The 18916-nt window shown below is 40.8% G+C and overlaps 1 protein-coding gene across 1 annotated transcript in view; it reads right to left on the reverse strand.

Moving 5' to 3' along the window:
* Positions 1-18916, reverse strand: part of LOC124721781 — a 524867-nt gene that overhangs the window by 382292 nt on the left and 123659 nt on the right. The window contains exon 3 of the mRNA XM_047246895.1: positions 10110-10334. Within this exon, the coding sequence (XP_047102851.1) occupies positions 10110-10334 (225 nt within the window). The remainder of the gene's footprint in view (positions 1-10109; positions 10335-18916) is intronic.

Below are 18916 nucleotides of genomic sequence, written 5' to 3' on the forward strand. Positions count from 1 at the left end.
ACACGAAGTGACACACATGTTAGATATAGAAGAAAAATTTCAGCTGACATATATAGAATACAAAGACACAAATACAGACATTAGACCATTCTTGCATAGACTGCCAAATAACCCACAAGTCGAAACAACAATAAAAACTATCAACACAATCATACACAACAAAATAAATGAAAACACAACTATGGAAGAGTTACAACTACTGGTTTATATAGGAGCACTCACTACACTAAATATACACACTAGGCAGAGATCAGAACCAACCAAGACACAGAAGAACCCCACAAAACCAGCATGGCAACACAGGCTACAGATCAGAATAGAAAAATTGAGAAAAGACATCGGACAGCTAACACAATTTATAAGAAATGAAATGTCAGAAAAAAAAGAAAAAGGTTAGGTAAAATCTCACAACAAGAAGCGATAGAGCAATTAGATGAAAAGAAGCAGAAATTACAAGCATTGCCTAAAAGACTTAGAAGATAAAAAAAAGTGAAAATAAAAGGAAACAAAACCAAACATTCAACACAAACCAAAAGAGATTTTACCAGACAATAGATAACACACACATTAAAATAGACAATCCACCAAACATAACAAACATGGAACACTTCTGGAGCAACATATGGTCAAACCCGGTACAACATAACAGGCATGCACGGTGGATACAAGCAGAAAGCGACACATACAAGATGATACCACAAATGCCTGAAGTGATAATTTTGCAACATGAAGTCACCCAAGCAATTAATTCTACTCACAATTTTAAAGCCCCTGGAAAAGATAAAATAGCAAATTTCTGGCTAAAGAAGTTCACCTCAACACATTCACATCTAACTAAATTATTTAACAGTTACATTGCAGACCCATACACATTCCCTGATACATTTACACATGGAATAACTTATCTGAAACCTAAAGATCAAGCAGACACAGCAAACCCAGCAAAATACCGCCCCATAACATGCCTACCAACAATATACAAAATATTAACTTCAGTCATTACACAGAAATTAATGACACATACAACACAGAACAAAATTATAAATGAAGAACAAAAAGGCTGTTGCAAAGGAGCAAGAGGATGTAAAGAGCAACTGACAATAGATGCAGAGGTGACATATCAAGCTAAAACTAAACAAAGGTCGCTGCACTACGCATACATTGATTACCAAAAAGCTTTTGATAGTGTACCCCACTCATGGTTACTACAAATATTGGAAATATACAAAGTAGATCCTAAATTGATACAGTTCCTAAACATAGTAATGAAAAATTGGAAAACCACACTTAATATCCAAACAAATTCAAATAATATCACATCACAGCCAATACAGATTAAGCGTGGAATACACCAAGGAGACTCACTAAGTCCTTTCTGGTTCTGTCTTGCTCTGAACCCACTATCCAACATGCTAAATAATACAAATTATGGATACAATATTACTGGAACATACCCACACAAAATCACACATTTGCTATACATGGATGATCTAAAACTACTGGCAGCAACAAATCAACAACTCAACCAATTACTAAAGATAACAGAAGTATTCAGCAATGATATAAATATGGCTTTTGGAACAGACAAATGCAAGAAAAATAGCATAGTCAAGGGAAAACACACTAAACAAGAAGATTTCATATTGGATAACCACAGCGACTGCATAGAAGCGATGGAAAAAACAGATGCCTATAAATATCTAGGATACAGACAAAAAATAGGAATAGATAACACAAATATTAAAGAAGAACTAAAAGAAAAATATAGACAAAGACTAACAAAAATACTGAAAACAGAATTGACAGCAAGAAACAAGACAAAAGCTATAAATACTTATGCTATACCAATATTGACCTACTCATTTGGAGTAGTGAAATGGAGTAACACAGACCTAGAAGCACTCAATTACACTTACACGATCACAATGCCACAAATATAGAATACATCACATACATTCAGCAACAGAAAGATTCACATTAAGCAGAAAGGAAGGAGGAAGGGGTTTCATCGACATAAAAAACCTACATTATGGACAGGTAGACAATTTAAGAAAATTCTTTCTAGAACGAGCAGAAACTAGCAAAATACACAAAGCAATCACTCATATAAATACATCGGCTACACCACTGCAACTTCATAACCACTTCTACAACCCTTTAGATCACATAACATCAACAGATATGAAGAAAGTAAATTGGAAAAAGAAAACACTACATGGCAAGCACCCGTATCATCTAACACAGCCACACATCGATCAAGATGCATCCAACACATGGCTAAGAAAAGGCAATATATACAGTGAGACAGAAGGATTCATGATTGCAATACAGGATCAAACAATAAACACCAGATATTACAGCAAGCATATTATTAAAGATCCCAATACCACAACAGATAAATGCAGACTTTGCAAACAACAAATAGAAACAGTAGATCACATCACAAGCGGATGTACAATACTTGCAAATACAGAATACACTAGAAGACATGACACTGTAGCAAAAATAATACATCAACAACTTGCCATACAACATAAACTAATAAAACAACACGTTCCCACATACAAGTATGCACCACAAAATGTACTGGAGAATGATGAATACAAATTATACTGGAACAGAACCATTATAACAGATAAAACAACACCACATAACAAACCTGACATCACACTCACCAATAAAAAGAAGAAATTAACACAACTAATCAAAATATCCATACCCAGTACAACAAATATACAAAAGAAAACAGGAGAAAAAATTGAAAAATACATCCAACTGGCTGAGGAAGTAAAGGACATGTGGCATCAGGATAAAGTTGACTTTATACCAATTATACTACCAACTACAGGAGTCATACCACACAATATCCACCAGTTTATCAATGCAATACAGCTACATCCAAACTTATATACACAACTACAGAAATCCGTAATTATTGATACATGTTCAATAACCCGAAAGTTCCTAAATGCAATATAACATATACCGTACAGTTAAAAGGAAGTGACGCTTGATCAAGGTCCGCGTCACTTTCCATTTTTAACCAGACTTAACATCTGAGAAAGTAAAGAAATGATATTAATAATAATGATGAAATGAAATTACTAACTTAGAAACACACAATCAATAAATTACAATAACATAATGCAGTAGCAACAAAAGCAATACAACTGTAGTTATGTATAAAGATGACTCCATTTTTTTTTAAGAAGAAAAGAATTTTTCAGAGTAAATGACACTGTGAGATTGCACAAAAAACCAACAAACAAATTTCAGAGAATTATTAAACAAGCAGTTAGAAAATGTGATTTTTTTTACTTCCTACTAAGGAAATGAGCAGTTGCGTAGTTATGAACCCAGAAGTACCGAAACTGAGAGCACAATTGAAAATACACCAAAATGGTATTCCTATTATACCTTAGTAAATTACATAAATAGCCCAGCATACTTAGTTACTAAAAGAAGAACTAAATGAATTGCTTAAACAATAATATACACATACCAAAAAATATACAATTAAAATTATATTGGATGTAACCAATCAGATTACAGACACAAAAATACCAGTAGTAACTCATACTGTCACCCACTAGCACATAAAACAGTGTATTTTCACGATATGATAGATCACACGATTAGAGCTCCCCTTGCTGAAGAATATATGAAGACAGAATTAGATCCAATTAAAGCTGAAGTAGCAAATGATGGCTACAATCTGACTATAATTGATAAAACACAGAAAGAAAATTATGGCCAAATGTAGAAAGAAACATTAGCAAACAACATTCACATTAGTAGGAAGAAAGAAGACATAAAAATTCATTTCACTACGATACATGGGAAATATTTCTCAAAAATAAGTAACACATCTTGAAATACTAAAGTAAAAATCAGCTTCTGGACAGAACATAAACTAGAAATGAAGACACAAGGTACAAAGAACATATAAACAAAAGCCAAAACAATCACTACACATTTAATATCCATCTTTGAGAAAACGGACGCACCACAGTACCCACACATAAGCTCAAATCTTTTCATTTCTCATACAGCAGAAAAAGGAAATATGTTTGATATTCAGAACACTCAATGCTGAACACCTAACAATTACACTGTAGTCATATTAATGTGACCACCTGTCAGGAGCCCAAATAACCACCTTTTGCAGCATGGACCACAATGAGACATGCAAGAAGTGAGAGAACGAGACTCTGGAAGGTACTGACAGGGGCATGGAGCCATGCCAACTCCAGTGACATGGCCAGCTATGCTAGGTTTCTCAGCTGAGGATCCATGGCACATATAGCCCAAGCAAGGTGGTCCCACATATTCTCAATTGGGTTTAAACCTAGGGTGTTTGGTGACCTCGAAAGTATGGCAAACTCATCCTGATGATCTTCAAATCAAGCATGTACACTGTGAGGTAGGTGACATGTTGAATTGCCCTGCTGCTAGATGCCATCATGCCGAGGAAAAACAAACTGCATGCTGGGTGGACATGGGCCCTGAGAATAGATGCATACTTGTACTGAGCCACTGTCCCTCCATAATGACAAAATAACTCAGGGAATGCCACGAAAACATTCTCCAGAATGTGATGCCCCCTCCTCTGCCCTGGATCCCTCTGACAACTGTTGCATGGTGTTTGCTTTGAGATGTTTCATGCCATACATGCCAACAGCCATCTGTCCAATGGAGCATAAATGTGATTTATCTGAAAAGGTCTCCTGTTGCCACTCAGTGGACATCCAGTTGCTGTACTGGTGTGCAAATTGCAGCTTTAGTTGGCAATGAACAGTAGTCATCAAGAGTGCATGAACCAGGCGCCTGCTGTGGAGTTCCAAACACAGTAGCATTCATTGAATGGTCATTAGAAGAGACACTGTTGGTAGCCGTTTGGTTCATCTGAGCAGTTAGCTGCTCATCAGTTGCACATCTATTCACACATACACATCTCCATTGTTGCTGTTCACCCCTGTCCTCTACAGCCCGTGGTGCACCACAGTTGGCTTGGTGGCAGTTTTGCACAGTACCATTTTGCTATGCACAGCATACTTTAACCATGTGAGCGCACAAACAGTTTACGAACTTAGGCATTTCAAAAAGCTTCCACCCATGGCTCAAAAGCCAAAAATCATGCCCTTTTGGAATTCAGATAAATCACTCCATGTATGCATTACAGCAGTGTCTGTATTGTTTCCCACATCCCTCGACTTCTAGTGTTGCCACCTGTCGTGAGTGAGTTGTTATTGCACATTGATGGCAGACATAGATGGTGGTCACATTAAAGTGGCAGGACTGTGTACGCAAATAACGCCACTCATCAAAAAAAATATATATATATTGCTGTATTGCTGTGATGAAACAAATTTATTGAATATATTATGGTCTATTGCATATTATGGTACATTCTAAACACATTCAAGTCCAATATGTCTGAAAACAAACACATATTAACTTTATTTCTGGAAGACATGTTGACACTACAATAATGAGGTGGGAGAGGGGAAGGTACAAGAAAGGTACAGGTGACTGAAGGTTTGAGATGAGTCATGATGCAAACTAAGGTGGAAACTAACTAAAGTCTAGCTTGAATATTGGCTGAACAGACAACTTTTACTCTATCAATAGCATTTTTTCACTTTTAGTTTCAACTGAAGTGCTTCTGTATCTTAAGAGCTCATCTTGTAACCTCTAGCTTGCAATGGTTTGCTTACAAGATTTTTCTGAAAATTCCCCTACTCCTTTTCCAGATTAACATTATTCTGCACTAACTTTATAGATATTTACACCTATTTTTCTAGGATTCATTTGTAACAACATGCGAGCAACATAAATTCTCAAGAGTTCACTGTTCACACCAGTTTACTACTCTTTATTTTAATTCTGGCAAACTGGAAGTCTAACTGAACTACAGTATGTTGCAGTTTCCTCATTTATTACAATATGTGTTCCATGTGGAAGTCTACCAGTATTTCTATCTTAGATTAGAATAACAAAGTGATGGATGGCTAGCTGTTTACAAAAGGGCAAACCATAGCAACCTTCAACCACAGAACAAACTTGGTCGCACCTACTCTTTCGTTCACCATTGGCATATCGCTCTGCTTGTGACAAAGTCTCTAATGTAACTGTTGCAGTTCATTTAGTCATGTGGTTTGTTTTTTTGAGTTGATTTCTTTATAATATGCAAAATAAAGCCTGCAGCTAAAAGTGAATGTGAACAGAAAAAAGGTTAAGGTTCTTGTGATCCTGCAATGGTAATAGCAAATATACAAAGGAATTCAGTGCTGAACTACACAGCTGTTGCTGCTGTGCCCACATTACGCATGTGAACTGAACTAACAAATCTAACTGACAGTCACTTTGTTATTCTGGTCAAGTTAGAACTTGCTTTTCCTTGCTTCAGTGGTTCACAGGCGTCTTGTCAGATAATGTGAGAGCTCAACAATATTTTAATGAGACAGTTGCTCATCATATGAGCTAAGCTGGAGGAGGAAATCTCACATCTTTTCAAATATATGCTTACCTCGATTTTGTTGCTATGGGTTATCCCCCTGTGTCTCCCATAGTAGCTAAACTTTTTATGGAAGACTGAGAACAAAGCACTAAGTCAGTAGTTTTGAAACCTAAACATTTCTGGAGGTATGTGGATGACACCTTTGTGGTATGGCCACATGGGACAGCAACATTCCCTTCATTTCCTTAACACCTGAGCTCCTTCCAGCTGAGCATTTGCTTCACAATGGTAGAGGAGAAAAATTGAGAGTTCTCATTTTTAGATGTCTTGGCCAACAGAAAAAAGGTGATTCCTTGGGCCACTATGTGTTCTGTAAACCAAATCACACTGACCTATATCTACAAGTTGCTACCACCCATCACAACATAGTAGTGTATTACGGACACTAGTTCACAGGGATCTCTGATCCAGAGAGCCAATCAGCAGAGTTTAGCCATCTTCACTCTGTTTGTGCACAATGGATACTTTGATAAGCAGATCTGAAATGTGTGTCAACCAGAATGCACTAAGCTTCAAAAACAGCCAGAAGAAACAGAACTGCACGAGGACAGTTTCTCTACTTTATGTTGGTGCCATGTGCTTTAAAACTGTCAAGCTATTCAAGAAACATCAAACTAAGTGTGTCTTCTGCCTTCCAAAGCAAGTGCAAATAATGTTGGGTTCTGCTAAAGACAACCTAGGTCTAAGGCGACCAGAAACACATAAAATATGCAAGTGTGCGATACCGTATAATTACCAGGCGTGTTGCACTGTTAAAGATAGATGTGATGAACAAAAATGTTACACCAGATTAGGTCAACCATAAGAGCTTACTGTTACTGAACACTGCCTGGACACAGGACATAGCAAGAACTACAGAAATACAGAGATCCTTTCATCCATCTCCACCTATTGGAACTCCATCATCCAAGAAACAGTGGAGATACATACAGTTAACAACCTGGTCAACAGAGGCACATGATTAAAAGTTAGCAAGGCATGCAAACTAGCACCGGCAGTACTAAGGCATTGTCACCCACAGTCGAACAAATTCAATGTGTCAACACTTACTGGGAAATCAAAGTCAGGAAACTTAAACTGGGGGCCAACACTCTGCCCGTGCACATGCTGGGCTGCATTCTGCAGCTGCGCTTTGCCTGCGTCATATGTGTAATGATAGTGGCCTGTTTCTCTAGCGGGGGCTCCTGATGTTGACGTTCTTTATGATTCGTCTACAATGACATTATAGCCCCACCCTTTGGTGACTGTGCTTTTCTGGCAACCCAGCATATAAATTGATGAGCCACAGCGAAAAAGTAAGTGCCTGAGGATGATGGGCAGCTGCCTTGTTAAAATATTATGCAGCTTTCACAACATTATCTGATGTGACACTTGTGAACCCCTGAAGCAGTTATTGTCGGGAAAGTGTCAAAAAGCATGATCACTCGCCTCCTTGACAGCACTCACACCGTGGTCTATTTTGTACTTTCACATAAGACACTGAAATAGGACATTTCCCAACCATTACTTAAATCTGTCACCGCAAACACTGCTGAAACCCAAAACAGTTTGATACATCCACCAAATAGTTCACAGGATAACATTCGAAGTGTTTGTCTATGGAGAAACTGAATTTAAATTCTCTCCATACTGAACTTCAATTAGATTAGTTAATAATCATCTACTGTGTTAGAGTAGCATTGATGCAGGACTTTACATCAGTGCCACACCTTCTCTGGATTTCCAAACCTGAGTATATTTTGGTTTCATTTCAACAAATGACATTATATATATACTAAGATGGTATCTGTTCTTTCGGACATGTCTGAAAGAACAGATACCATCTTCGTATATATATAGTTAAGGCTCACCAGCCACTTGACCATTTTCTTCTTCCGTGCCCGAACTCTTACGGGAATCAGCAATGCACTGCGAGTAATGAGTATAATGGGAGGGGGCACTATGAATGTAGTTGAGAATTTGGGTTTCACGGGAGGCGTGCCAGAGATAAATCCCTGCAGTTGCACTATCCTCTGTGTCCTCGGTGGCTCAGATGGATAGAGCGTCTGCCATGTAAGTAGGAGATCCCGGGTTCGAGTCCTGGTCGGGGCACACATTTTCACCTACCCCTTTGGCATATGTCAATGCCTGTAAGCAGCTAAGGGTGTTCATTTCATTGTAAATGACATTATTATTTCTCATGTGTTGCTTAAGGAGTTTGTTTTAGAGATACTGCCCTGTGAAGAGATTGTAGGTAATGTGCAGGAAGCCCACTTCCATTTAGCTACAGATGTGTGTGGCAATGGAGATTCCTTCCTGCTACATTTGTTGGGCACCCACCTTTGGTGAACACAATCATGGCTATTATAAAAGCAATAATTTACTCATCTACTTTTATCTGCAAATTCTATTACAAGTACTTCTCCAATTGTGTTCACAAACTACATGTTGAACACAGCTTATTTTGAGTCTTTCCTTTGACTCCAGTTTCATCAATTACATTCTTAAGTCTTTCACTAATGAATTTCAAATCTGTGACATTCTCCTACAGCTGATTCAGTTTTAATCTACTTCTTACTTGTATGTCTGAAAGAAGAGACATTACTATTGACAGTTCTACAAAACTATTTCGAAATAAATTACTTCAGTGGGAATATCATGGCATCAGCAGTATTAGGTATCGATATACGACCTATTAGGGACATAAAAATTTGTGCAGACTGGGACTCAAATCTAGATTTCCCACTTATCACGAATGGTTGCCTTAACCATTTTGGCTATCCACACATGCCTCTCGGACTGATCCAAACTTCCACATATCACTACATCCTTGCACAGCAGTCCCCTACATTTATTACTTAATGCTTGCATCATTACTCTGGATTCCCACACTAGTGAGAATGAGAATCTGAGAAATCATGACCAAATGATGTTATCTTTTCGCCCAACTTGGTGTGTAATACTTACTTGTATGATGGAAAGAGACTGACATTACTAGCGATCAACGACTGTATCAAATTAGTTCGAAATAAATTTGCTGAGTGTGAATGCTTTGGCTCAGCCTTATTAGGTATAGATGTACTACCAACTGGTAACACATGAAAATATCTCGAACCCAAATTTCCCATTTATCACAAGCAGCTGCATTAACCACTTTGGCTATCCATGCACACCTCCTGGACTCATTCTTACTGGTGCAGGAATAAAGAGTAATGCTGTGAGCATCAAATTACGAATGTAGGGGACTAGGATACAATGATATAGGAATATGGAAGTTTGAGCTGGTCCAGGAGGCATGTACGGATAGTCAAAGTGGTTAATGTGACTGATTGTGAAGAGAGAAATCTGAGTTCAAGTCCGGATCAGGCACAAATTTTCACATGTCACTAATAGATAGTATGTCTATATGTAATAACAGCCAACACCAAATTATTCTCATTCAGTGTACTTATTTTGGTTTAATCTACATGTTTTTCAAGCCAGTTGGTATTCCTATGAAGAAAACTGAGTTGTCATGTAAGTTACAGGCAAAACAGCAGAATCACAACTACAAACTGAGTTTGTGTTATTTGGTAATTACATTCAAAACATTTAAGCAGCAGTACAGTACCTTCATTTGCATTTCTGCCAATATTTGGACTATCTCTTGTTCCACACTTAAGAGAGAATGTAGTGTTCGTCTCTTCGGAGGACACTCTTCGGGCTCCTCTATTGTGTCCGAAAGCACTGGTGCAGGTGCTGAACAGGCAGTTTCTGACTGTCCAGCTGGCAAATCACCCTTAATAAGGTTGCATTCTGGTTCTTTCTGCAGACGGGAGGAAGGTGCCACAGACCGCTGCACACACAAAAACATGTTTGTGTATTTCCTCTCCACTGATAATACCATAGAAGAAATTCATTCAGGATTTTTTAGTAAAATGGGTGGAAATTGACACCTAATCAGCAAATTTCAACAATTATTACAATATTGGGACCAACATGTACAGATACAGGAAGTAACACTTTTCTTACACCAAATTTCAATCAGGATACATTTAAAAAATTATGAATGTCAAAAACACCAGTACAGACCAATCCATAGAAACATGCATGCACACAAGCAAGTGCTACAAGAAAGTGCCAACAGGGATAGACTTACAACTTTATTTCACAGGTCTAATTATCAAAGTGAAACTGATTTTATTAACATTAATTATGCAAAACAATATGATTTTAAGTCTATTATGTAACCCCAACAGCAATTTTTTTATCAATTTGGTTTAAATAATATGTTCACTACAACGTAAAGAGAGCTGAATGGGTATTTCAATTATAAAAAGAGTTGAAGGAAGCAACATGGACTTTGTGAAGTGTGATTATGTAAACCGTAAACAATCTAAATCATAAACTTGAATGTGAGGCCTGACAACACAACATACCAATAATGTCATACTACAGATAACATCAGAAAAACTGAAACACACAAAACTTGAGCTTCTCCCGGGGTCTCAAATGTTCAAATAAATTATGACATCCTCAACAACCACCGATGTTCAACAGGTGACAGAGGTGCACTGTGTTGCATATGCGCTACAACTTTCCCTCAAAAAGAAACCTTCTGATTGCCGCTTATAATATCCCCACCAGGAAAGAATGTGGAGAGTGGATCTGAGGCACTATAAGTTAGCATCTGTCCAATGCCACCTGAGGCACAATCACAGGGTCACATGGTCCGAGCTGATAGCAGCATGGAGCTAAGCAAACGACTGTGGGCCCGTCTACTGTAGTATGCTGCAGTGAGCTCAGTTAAATCTCACCAAGCTGATATTAAGATTTCAACCCTCCTTTGAACACAGAGTTTTTAGCTTACATTCGAAGTTTTCATACAGTGCTCCGCTCAAGACAACCTTGGGTTTGTTCATGCATTACACAATGGTGAAAGGAATGCACACTTTAGTGGCAACAAATTCTTACCCTATCATGTTTACGGCAACGTTCATGGAACTTTGGCAGTAACAGATGTCACTGCAGCAGCTACAAGAGCAACAATTTGCAGCTCAGGTGCAACAGGCTGCTCTTCTCCTGCTCGTGCCTCAGCAGCAACAAATACATTAGTCAGTGGTCGTGGCTATGCTCCCATCGCCATTCACTGCATTTGACCAGTTGTCAAAGAGCTGAGAAGTCTACCATCATCATTTTGAACTTAACTGCTTTGCTTATAACATTTCTGGTGGGGAGCATAGTTCTTTGCCTTTGTCTTCTAATAGTTGTCTATAAGAAGAGGTGCAAAAAATTAAACCTCTCTCAGATGCCAGTGAATTGTCTTTCAGTGATCTCTGTGCCCTGTTAACTGAATACTACAGTCAGCTGATACACCTTGCTCCAGCAAGGCTCCAGCTTAATCAGCATCATAAACAACACGGGCAGGCATGTACAGCATCAGCTGCTGGCTTGCAGGGTCTCACAAGGAAGTGTAGTTTCATGTGCCACAACTGTAAGGTTTTCTTTGTGGAATCATTGATTCCATGTGTGACTGTGCACCTTACTCCTGACAGGGAGGTCACTACAAAAGCTTTAGCTAAATATGATCCTAGTTCTGGTGACGTACTTCAAATTGCAAAATCTTTCAAGGTTGCTTTGAAAGCTCAGCAGGTTCTTACAAATGATACTCAAGTTACTTAGGTTGTTAGTCGCTGCTGCAAGCACTGGTCACTCAGCAGGTCAGAAACACCCTCCCTCCTTGGGGTTGTGAGATGTCACGCACATCAAAGAATCTGCAGTCCTGTCTGGAATGTGGCAGCAAGCACAACAGAAGCCGATGCCTGCATCATGTAGAAAACTGCTGGGCCTGCGGCAAATGGGTCACCTGGCCAATATCTGTCAATGAGTGGCATACAGCCACATGCTCAGGAGCAACATGAGGTCTACGCTGCAGTACACAGTCATGGATGGAGAACTATAGGATTTCCTTGCTGCCATGGAAACTCATTTTGGCTTTGATGTCATTCAGCCAGTCCATAGAGTTCCAGCTACACATCTTGTTGAACAAGAACACACGCCGCCAGCTTCACCTTGGTGCAACAGACACAATATCATGTCCTGTCTTACTGCCACAGGTGCATTCCTCTCCTTGCGGAACTGTCACTGGCAGCTAAGTATAAAAATGTTGAATGCATGCAAACCTTCCTAGTCATATGCTCCCGTACTGATACTAACACTAATGGCTTAGACAGTTTTAGCAGTTTTGGGCCCACAATAGAAGTCCAAGTCAATTTAGTGACAACCACAGCTCCTTTCTCCGATCCTGATGCCCTGTGCACGTCATATACGGAGCTTTATGAACCAATGTTTGGTATGTATGTGTAACTTCAAGAGTCACATTTATTTGATGCCTCTGGAAGTACCTAAATTTTGTCGAGCTCACCTGCTTCCACTTGCAGCTCATGAGACTGTTCAGGCAGAACTCGTGTGGCTTCAGGACCACGATATTATGTCCTCAGTTTTCACAAGTCAATGGACAATGCCTATGGTGATCATTAAACATTGAATGGGTTGTTAAGTACTCGTGGTTGTTTGAAGTCCACAGTTTACTTACAGTCTAACATTGATCTATACCTACTGCCTTATCCTGAGGATTAGTTATCTAAACTAGCTGTGGGCCACTAGTTTACAAAAATTCATTTTTAGGATATACTCCTCCAACTGCCACTTGATGAGAATTCAGAGCAATTACTAGTATTAAATATACTGTTCAGCTCATGCAGGTATAATTGCTAGGCACTTGAGATTTCAAGTGCACTTACCATTTTCCAAAAGTAGTTTCAACAGAGGATTCAACGTACTCTGCATAGTGTCATCTACACTGAGCAATACCAATACAAAGTCACTTTCACTTTTTCAAAACCCCATAACTGTCTCCAATTGGCCCATAGAGGTTTGAAATACGGCTCAGCGGTGCCTAAAACCTTCTTCTGTAACAGTGCAAAAGCATGGCGACCTGTAATGTCACCTTTGGGCCCAGTGATGCTTCAAACAGCAGGGTATAAACACAAGTGAAAGAAAGCCCAGAGCTCGGAAGTTCATTTGAGGTGTAATGTGGGTTAATGCTGCCGCATTGGAACAAAATTTCACCACAATTCTGCCGAACATCATTGTGGGCATCTCACTTGAAGGGAAAGTCATCACACCCTCTCTTATCCACATTTCACCCCTTCTCTTGATACATATCCTATGGAGATCTGAACTGCAACACCCAGCGCTGAAAACAAGTGATTTTTCTTATGTGTGGCCAAGGAAAACTTTTCAGACACACCTCCACTCAGAACAGACACAAGAAGTTCTCTGAGAGTGGCATAACAGACATAAATGAAAACACCCCTCCTCTTTGGGCATTTATTCCCACACAGTTTGCACACAAAAACAACAGTTCACAGTATGATGAGCAACAGGATGACATTCTTGACAACCTTTGACACTGCTGACACCCCTAGATGATAAAACACTTCTCTAAGCACACCATGGGCCTGCAACCCCATTGAACATGATCACACCGCACTGATGCACTGGACAGAATCACTAAGGATCATTCGAAACCATTTGATGCAATTTGAATGTGATCCAAAGCAGCAAAGGGTGTTCGTATTTTTTCAGCCCTTCTGTTTCATGCCCTCCTGTGACGTGATCAAGGAGTACAACATTTACGTGTGGATAAAATGGTAAAGGGACCCTCTAAGCCAGCCGCCGCCGCCCCCCCCCCTCCCCCCCCCCCCCCCCCCGGTTGGCAACATCCTCAGTACCAACTGCACAGCTTTGTTGTTGGCCACTTTAAAATGTCCCTGTATGGAGACAGCCATTCACCATTTCCTAAGTGCTGACATGAAAGGCATCCTTTTCAACACTTAATAGGTTTCACATGCGGCCAGCAGGCACCAGTTCAGCGTCATAGCACCACTCAGCTGAGATGTGTCGAAATAGGTGCCTGTCACACTGGTGCCTAGGAAACAATGAATGTCTGTCTCTGTAGGAGGACGTTTTTAAAGTATCCAATAAAGTGCATGGGTGGCATCCAAACTGGGGTGGCCTTGGAGGGACCCTTTGCCCTTCTATTCATGCATGTGTCAATGTCGTACCCCCATGCCCATAATATGCATCAGGAGGGCATGAAACAGGAGGACTGAAAATGCATGAACACCCTTTGCTACCTCATATCACATACCAGTTTTGTCAAATGGTTTTGAACGATCCCTAGTGGTTCTGCCCTGTAGGCCAGAACACAAACTGAGGCTGCACTACACTCCAAAGGGATGTAATCATGTTCAGTGTGGTTGCATGCCCATTATGTCCTTACAGAAGGGTAGATTCGTCCAGAGGGGTGTCAGCAGTGTCAAAGATTAAGAACATCATCCTGTAGGAAATCACACAGTAAATGTTCCGGCTCAATGTCAAGAATGTTAGAGCAGAGAGGGCAGTGAGACAACTTCAGCCAATAGTACGCTTAGTATGCCGACCGACCCCTCCCTAAGATGACGAGACAGTAGCGCCATCTACACGAAGGGGACATAAGCGCCTCACTGCCTGGCCACAGCCCAGTGGAAGACTAGCCGTTCTACGAGATCTACAGCAGTGACTTATGTTATGAGTTGCATATACTGAAGAGATTTCTTATTTGTCTGTTGCCCATTGAGTGCAACACTTCTCATATTTCAAAAAGTTAAGTATTGCAATCATTTCCTTTTGTAATAAATTTTGTTAATACGATTTGCTTGAACTGTCTATCGATCCGAGAAAGCAGGTTTCCTAGGCACCCTAAATTAGACGTGTGGACAGGACACAACAGTGAACTGTTGTTTTCGAACATGGAATGTGTGGGAATCAACATTCCAAAAGGAATGGTGGTTTCATTGACATACTTCATGGCACCGCCTGAGGCCTTTTCATGTTGATTCCGAGTAGTAATATACCTCAGATGTTATCCACAGACACCCATAAGAAAACCACGTGATTTTAAATCTGGGCATCGCAGTTCTGACCTCCATTGCAAAGGAAGGGGTGATGTGTACATAAGAAGAGGTATAACTACCTTCCCATCATGTACGATGTTGACAGTGATATTGGGCAGAATTGTAGCAAAATTTGGTGCCAATGTGATATCATTAACACACATTACACATCACATGAATTTCTGAGCTCTTACCCTTTTTGCATATGTCAACACCTTGCTGTTTGAAGCATCACTGAGCCTGAGGGTGAAGTTGCAGGTGCCACGCTTTTTCACTATCAAAGAGAAAGGTTGTAGACACCTTCAGGCCAAATTTCACACTTCTGCATTGTAATGGGACAGTAAGACGGAGTTTCGAAAATGTGACCCTTTAATTGGGTAGCGAAGTATATTTCGATGACATTATCGCTATAGGGGCAATGAGTGCAGAGCTTCGCAAGTATCTTGCCAGCCTTTTTTGAAAAGCACCTGGAAAATGGACTCTGCTGCCAATTGGAAAAGAGCTGTTTCTTCGCCCTCAGCATGAATTACCTGAGGCACATTCTTTGTCATAGAGATGTCACAGTAATGTGCGACCATGTCAGATTGTTCAGAGTGCCCGCTTGCCTTCACCTCCAAAATGTTAAACACTGTACAGCTCAATTATCCCCAGACTGAGGAGGAGGCTTCAGTGATCATTTATGGTGTCAAGAAGTTTCATGTATATTTGTAAGCCTGCAAACTTCACTTGCTGACTGATCGCATACCCTCCATTTCCTTGTTCAGGAATCAGTCTAAGTTCCCAAATAAGATGGCACAGAGTCTGCTGCAGGGTTTTGTTTTTAAGCAGTTAACTTTACGAAATCCATTTTCGTCCCGCCACCCAACATACAAATGCAGATGCCCTGTCCTGCCTCCCTCTTTGCCCCAACACAGAACTGATTCGCCAGAATACTGTTTATTTTGCACTGGTACAACAGCTGCACACAAAATTGGATGAATTCCCACTGATGGCGTGTAATATCGCCTTGGCAGCATTCCGCAATCCAGTCCCATGCGAGGTTTTGTTAATAATCCAGAAGGGGTGGTGGAGCATATTTACCACCAGACTGACTCAGTTTTTTGGAATTATTTCACATTGCATTTCAAGTTCAATAGCACACATGGCGTTTTAACACTGGCCATGGAGGACTTACACTTCAGAGTCTTAATTCTACTCTTGCCCCAGCCCTGCATCCTCAAGTCCTTTCATGCATTACACTGGGGATGAGGCGCATGAAGGCACTGACCAGGTAGCAAGTTTATTGGCCCAGCATCAATGCCAACACTGAATGAGCATGCTGGTTCTGCTGTGCCTGCTCTCTCAATCAAGCATCCCCAGCTCAGTATTTTTCACCATGGCCCCACCCTGCCCACCCTTGGGTCAGGATTGACATCTACATGCTGGTGGTGGATGCCTTCATCAACTTTCTGTTTGTCACAGGCATGCCGTTGTTAACTACACCTTTTACCATGCTTGCCCTTGGAGGGTTTTTGCCACTGAGGGGTACCCTGCAGCCTGGTATCAGACAATGCGTCCCAATTTACATCCACTCAGTTCGTGATGACCTTTTGCCCCAACAGCACTGAACATCTGACGACCACCCATTTCCACAGTGCCTTCAGCCCAGAGGCTGATGTATGGTCCACACCCTCACAATACATAGGGTGTTACAAAAGGGTACAGCCAAACTTTCAGGAAACATTCCTCACACACAAATAAAGAAAACATGTTACGTGGACATGTGTCCAGAAACGCTTAATTTGCATGTTAGAGCTCATTTGAGTTTCGTCAGTATGTACTGTACTTCCTCGATTCACCACCAGTTGGCCCAATTGAGGGAAGGTAATGTTGACTTCGGTGCTTGTGTTGACATGCGACTCATTGCTCTACAGTACTAGCATCAAGCACATCAGTATGTAGCCTCAACAGGTTAGTGTTCATCACGAACGTGGTTTTGCCGTCAGTGCAATGTTTACAAATGCGGAGTTGGCAGATGCCCATTTGATGTATGGATTACCACGGGGCAATAGCCGTGGCGCGGTACGTTTGTATCGAGACAGATTTCCAGAACGAAGGTGTCCCGACAGGAAGACGTTCAAAGCAATTGATCGGCATCTTAGGGAGCACGGAACATTCCAGCCTATGACTCGCTACTGGGGAAGACCTAGAACGACGAGGGCACCTGCAATGGACGAGGCAATTCTTCGTGCAGTTGACGATAACCCTAACGTCAGTGTCAGAGAAGTTGCTGCTGTACAAGGTAACGTTGACCACGTCACTGTATGGAGAGTGCTACGGAAGAACCAGTTGTTTCCGTACCATGTACAGCGTGTGCAGGCACTATCAGCAGCTGATTGGCCTCCACGGGTACACTTCTGCGAATGGTTCATCCAACAATGTGTCACTCCTCATTTCAGTGCAAATATTCTCTTTACGGATGAGGCTTCATTCCAACGTGATCAAATTGTAAATTTTCACAATCAACATTTGTGGGCTGACGAGAATCCACATGCAATTGTGCAATCATGTCATCAACAAAGATTTTCTGTGAACGTTTGGGCAGTCATTGTTGGTGATGTCTTGATTGGGCCTCATATTCTTCCACCTACGCTCAATGAAGCACGTTATCATGATTTCATACGGGATACTCTACCTGTGCTGCTAGAACACGTGCCTTTACAAGTACGACACAACATGTGGTTCATGCACAATGGAGCTCCTGCACATTTCAGTCGAAGTGTTTGTACACTTCTCAACAACAGATTCGGTGACCGATGGATTGGTAGAGGTGGACCAATTCCCTGGCCTCCACACTCTCCTGACCTCAGCCCTCTTGACTTTCATTTATGGGGGCATTTGAAAGCTCTTGTCTACGCAACCCCGGTACCAAATGTAGAGACTCTTCGTGCTCGTATTGTGGACGGCTGTGATACAATACGCCATTCTCCAGTGCTGCATCAGCGCATCAGGGATTCCATGCGATGGAGGGTGGATGCATGTATCCTCGCTAACGGAGGACATTTTGAACATTTCCTATAACAAAGTGTTTGAAGTCATGCTGGTACATTCTGTTGCTGTGTGTTTCCATTCCATGATTAATGTGATTTGAAGAGAAGTAATAAAATGAGCTCTAACATGGAAAGTAAGCATTTCCGGACATATGTCCACATAACATATTTTCTTTCTCTGTGTGTGAGGAATGTTTCCTGGAAGTTTGGCCATACCTTTTTGTAACACCCTGTATATGTGGAAGGCCTTGCAGAAGAGGTAAACCCCAAGTATGACTTGTACAGCTTCCTCATGACGTATCACTGAGGTGTTGCAGAAGTGGGGGTCTTGCAGCAACCCTTAGCCATGTCATTCACGCATGTGTCCATGCCACCCCCCCCCCCCCCCTCCACGATCACACAGAGGGCTG

This window comes from Schistocerca piceifrons, chromosome X (genome assembly GCF_021461385.2).
Source record: "Schistocerca piceifrons isolate TAMUIC-IGC-003096 chromosome X, iqSchPice1.1, whole genome shotgun sequence".
In the NCBI taxonomy this organism is placed as follows: Eukaryota; Metazoa; Arthropoda; class Insecta; order Orthoptera; family Acrididae; genus Schistocerca; species Schistocerca piceifrons.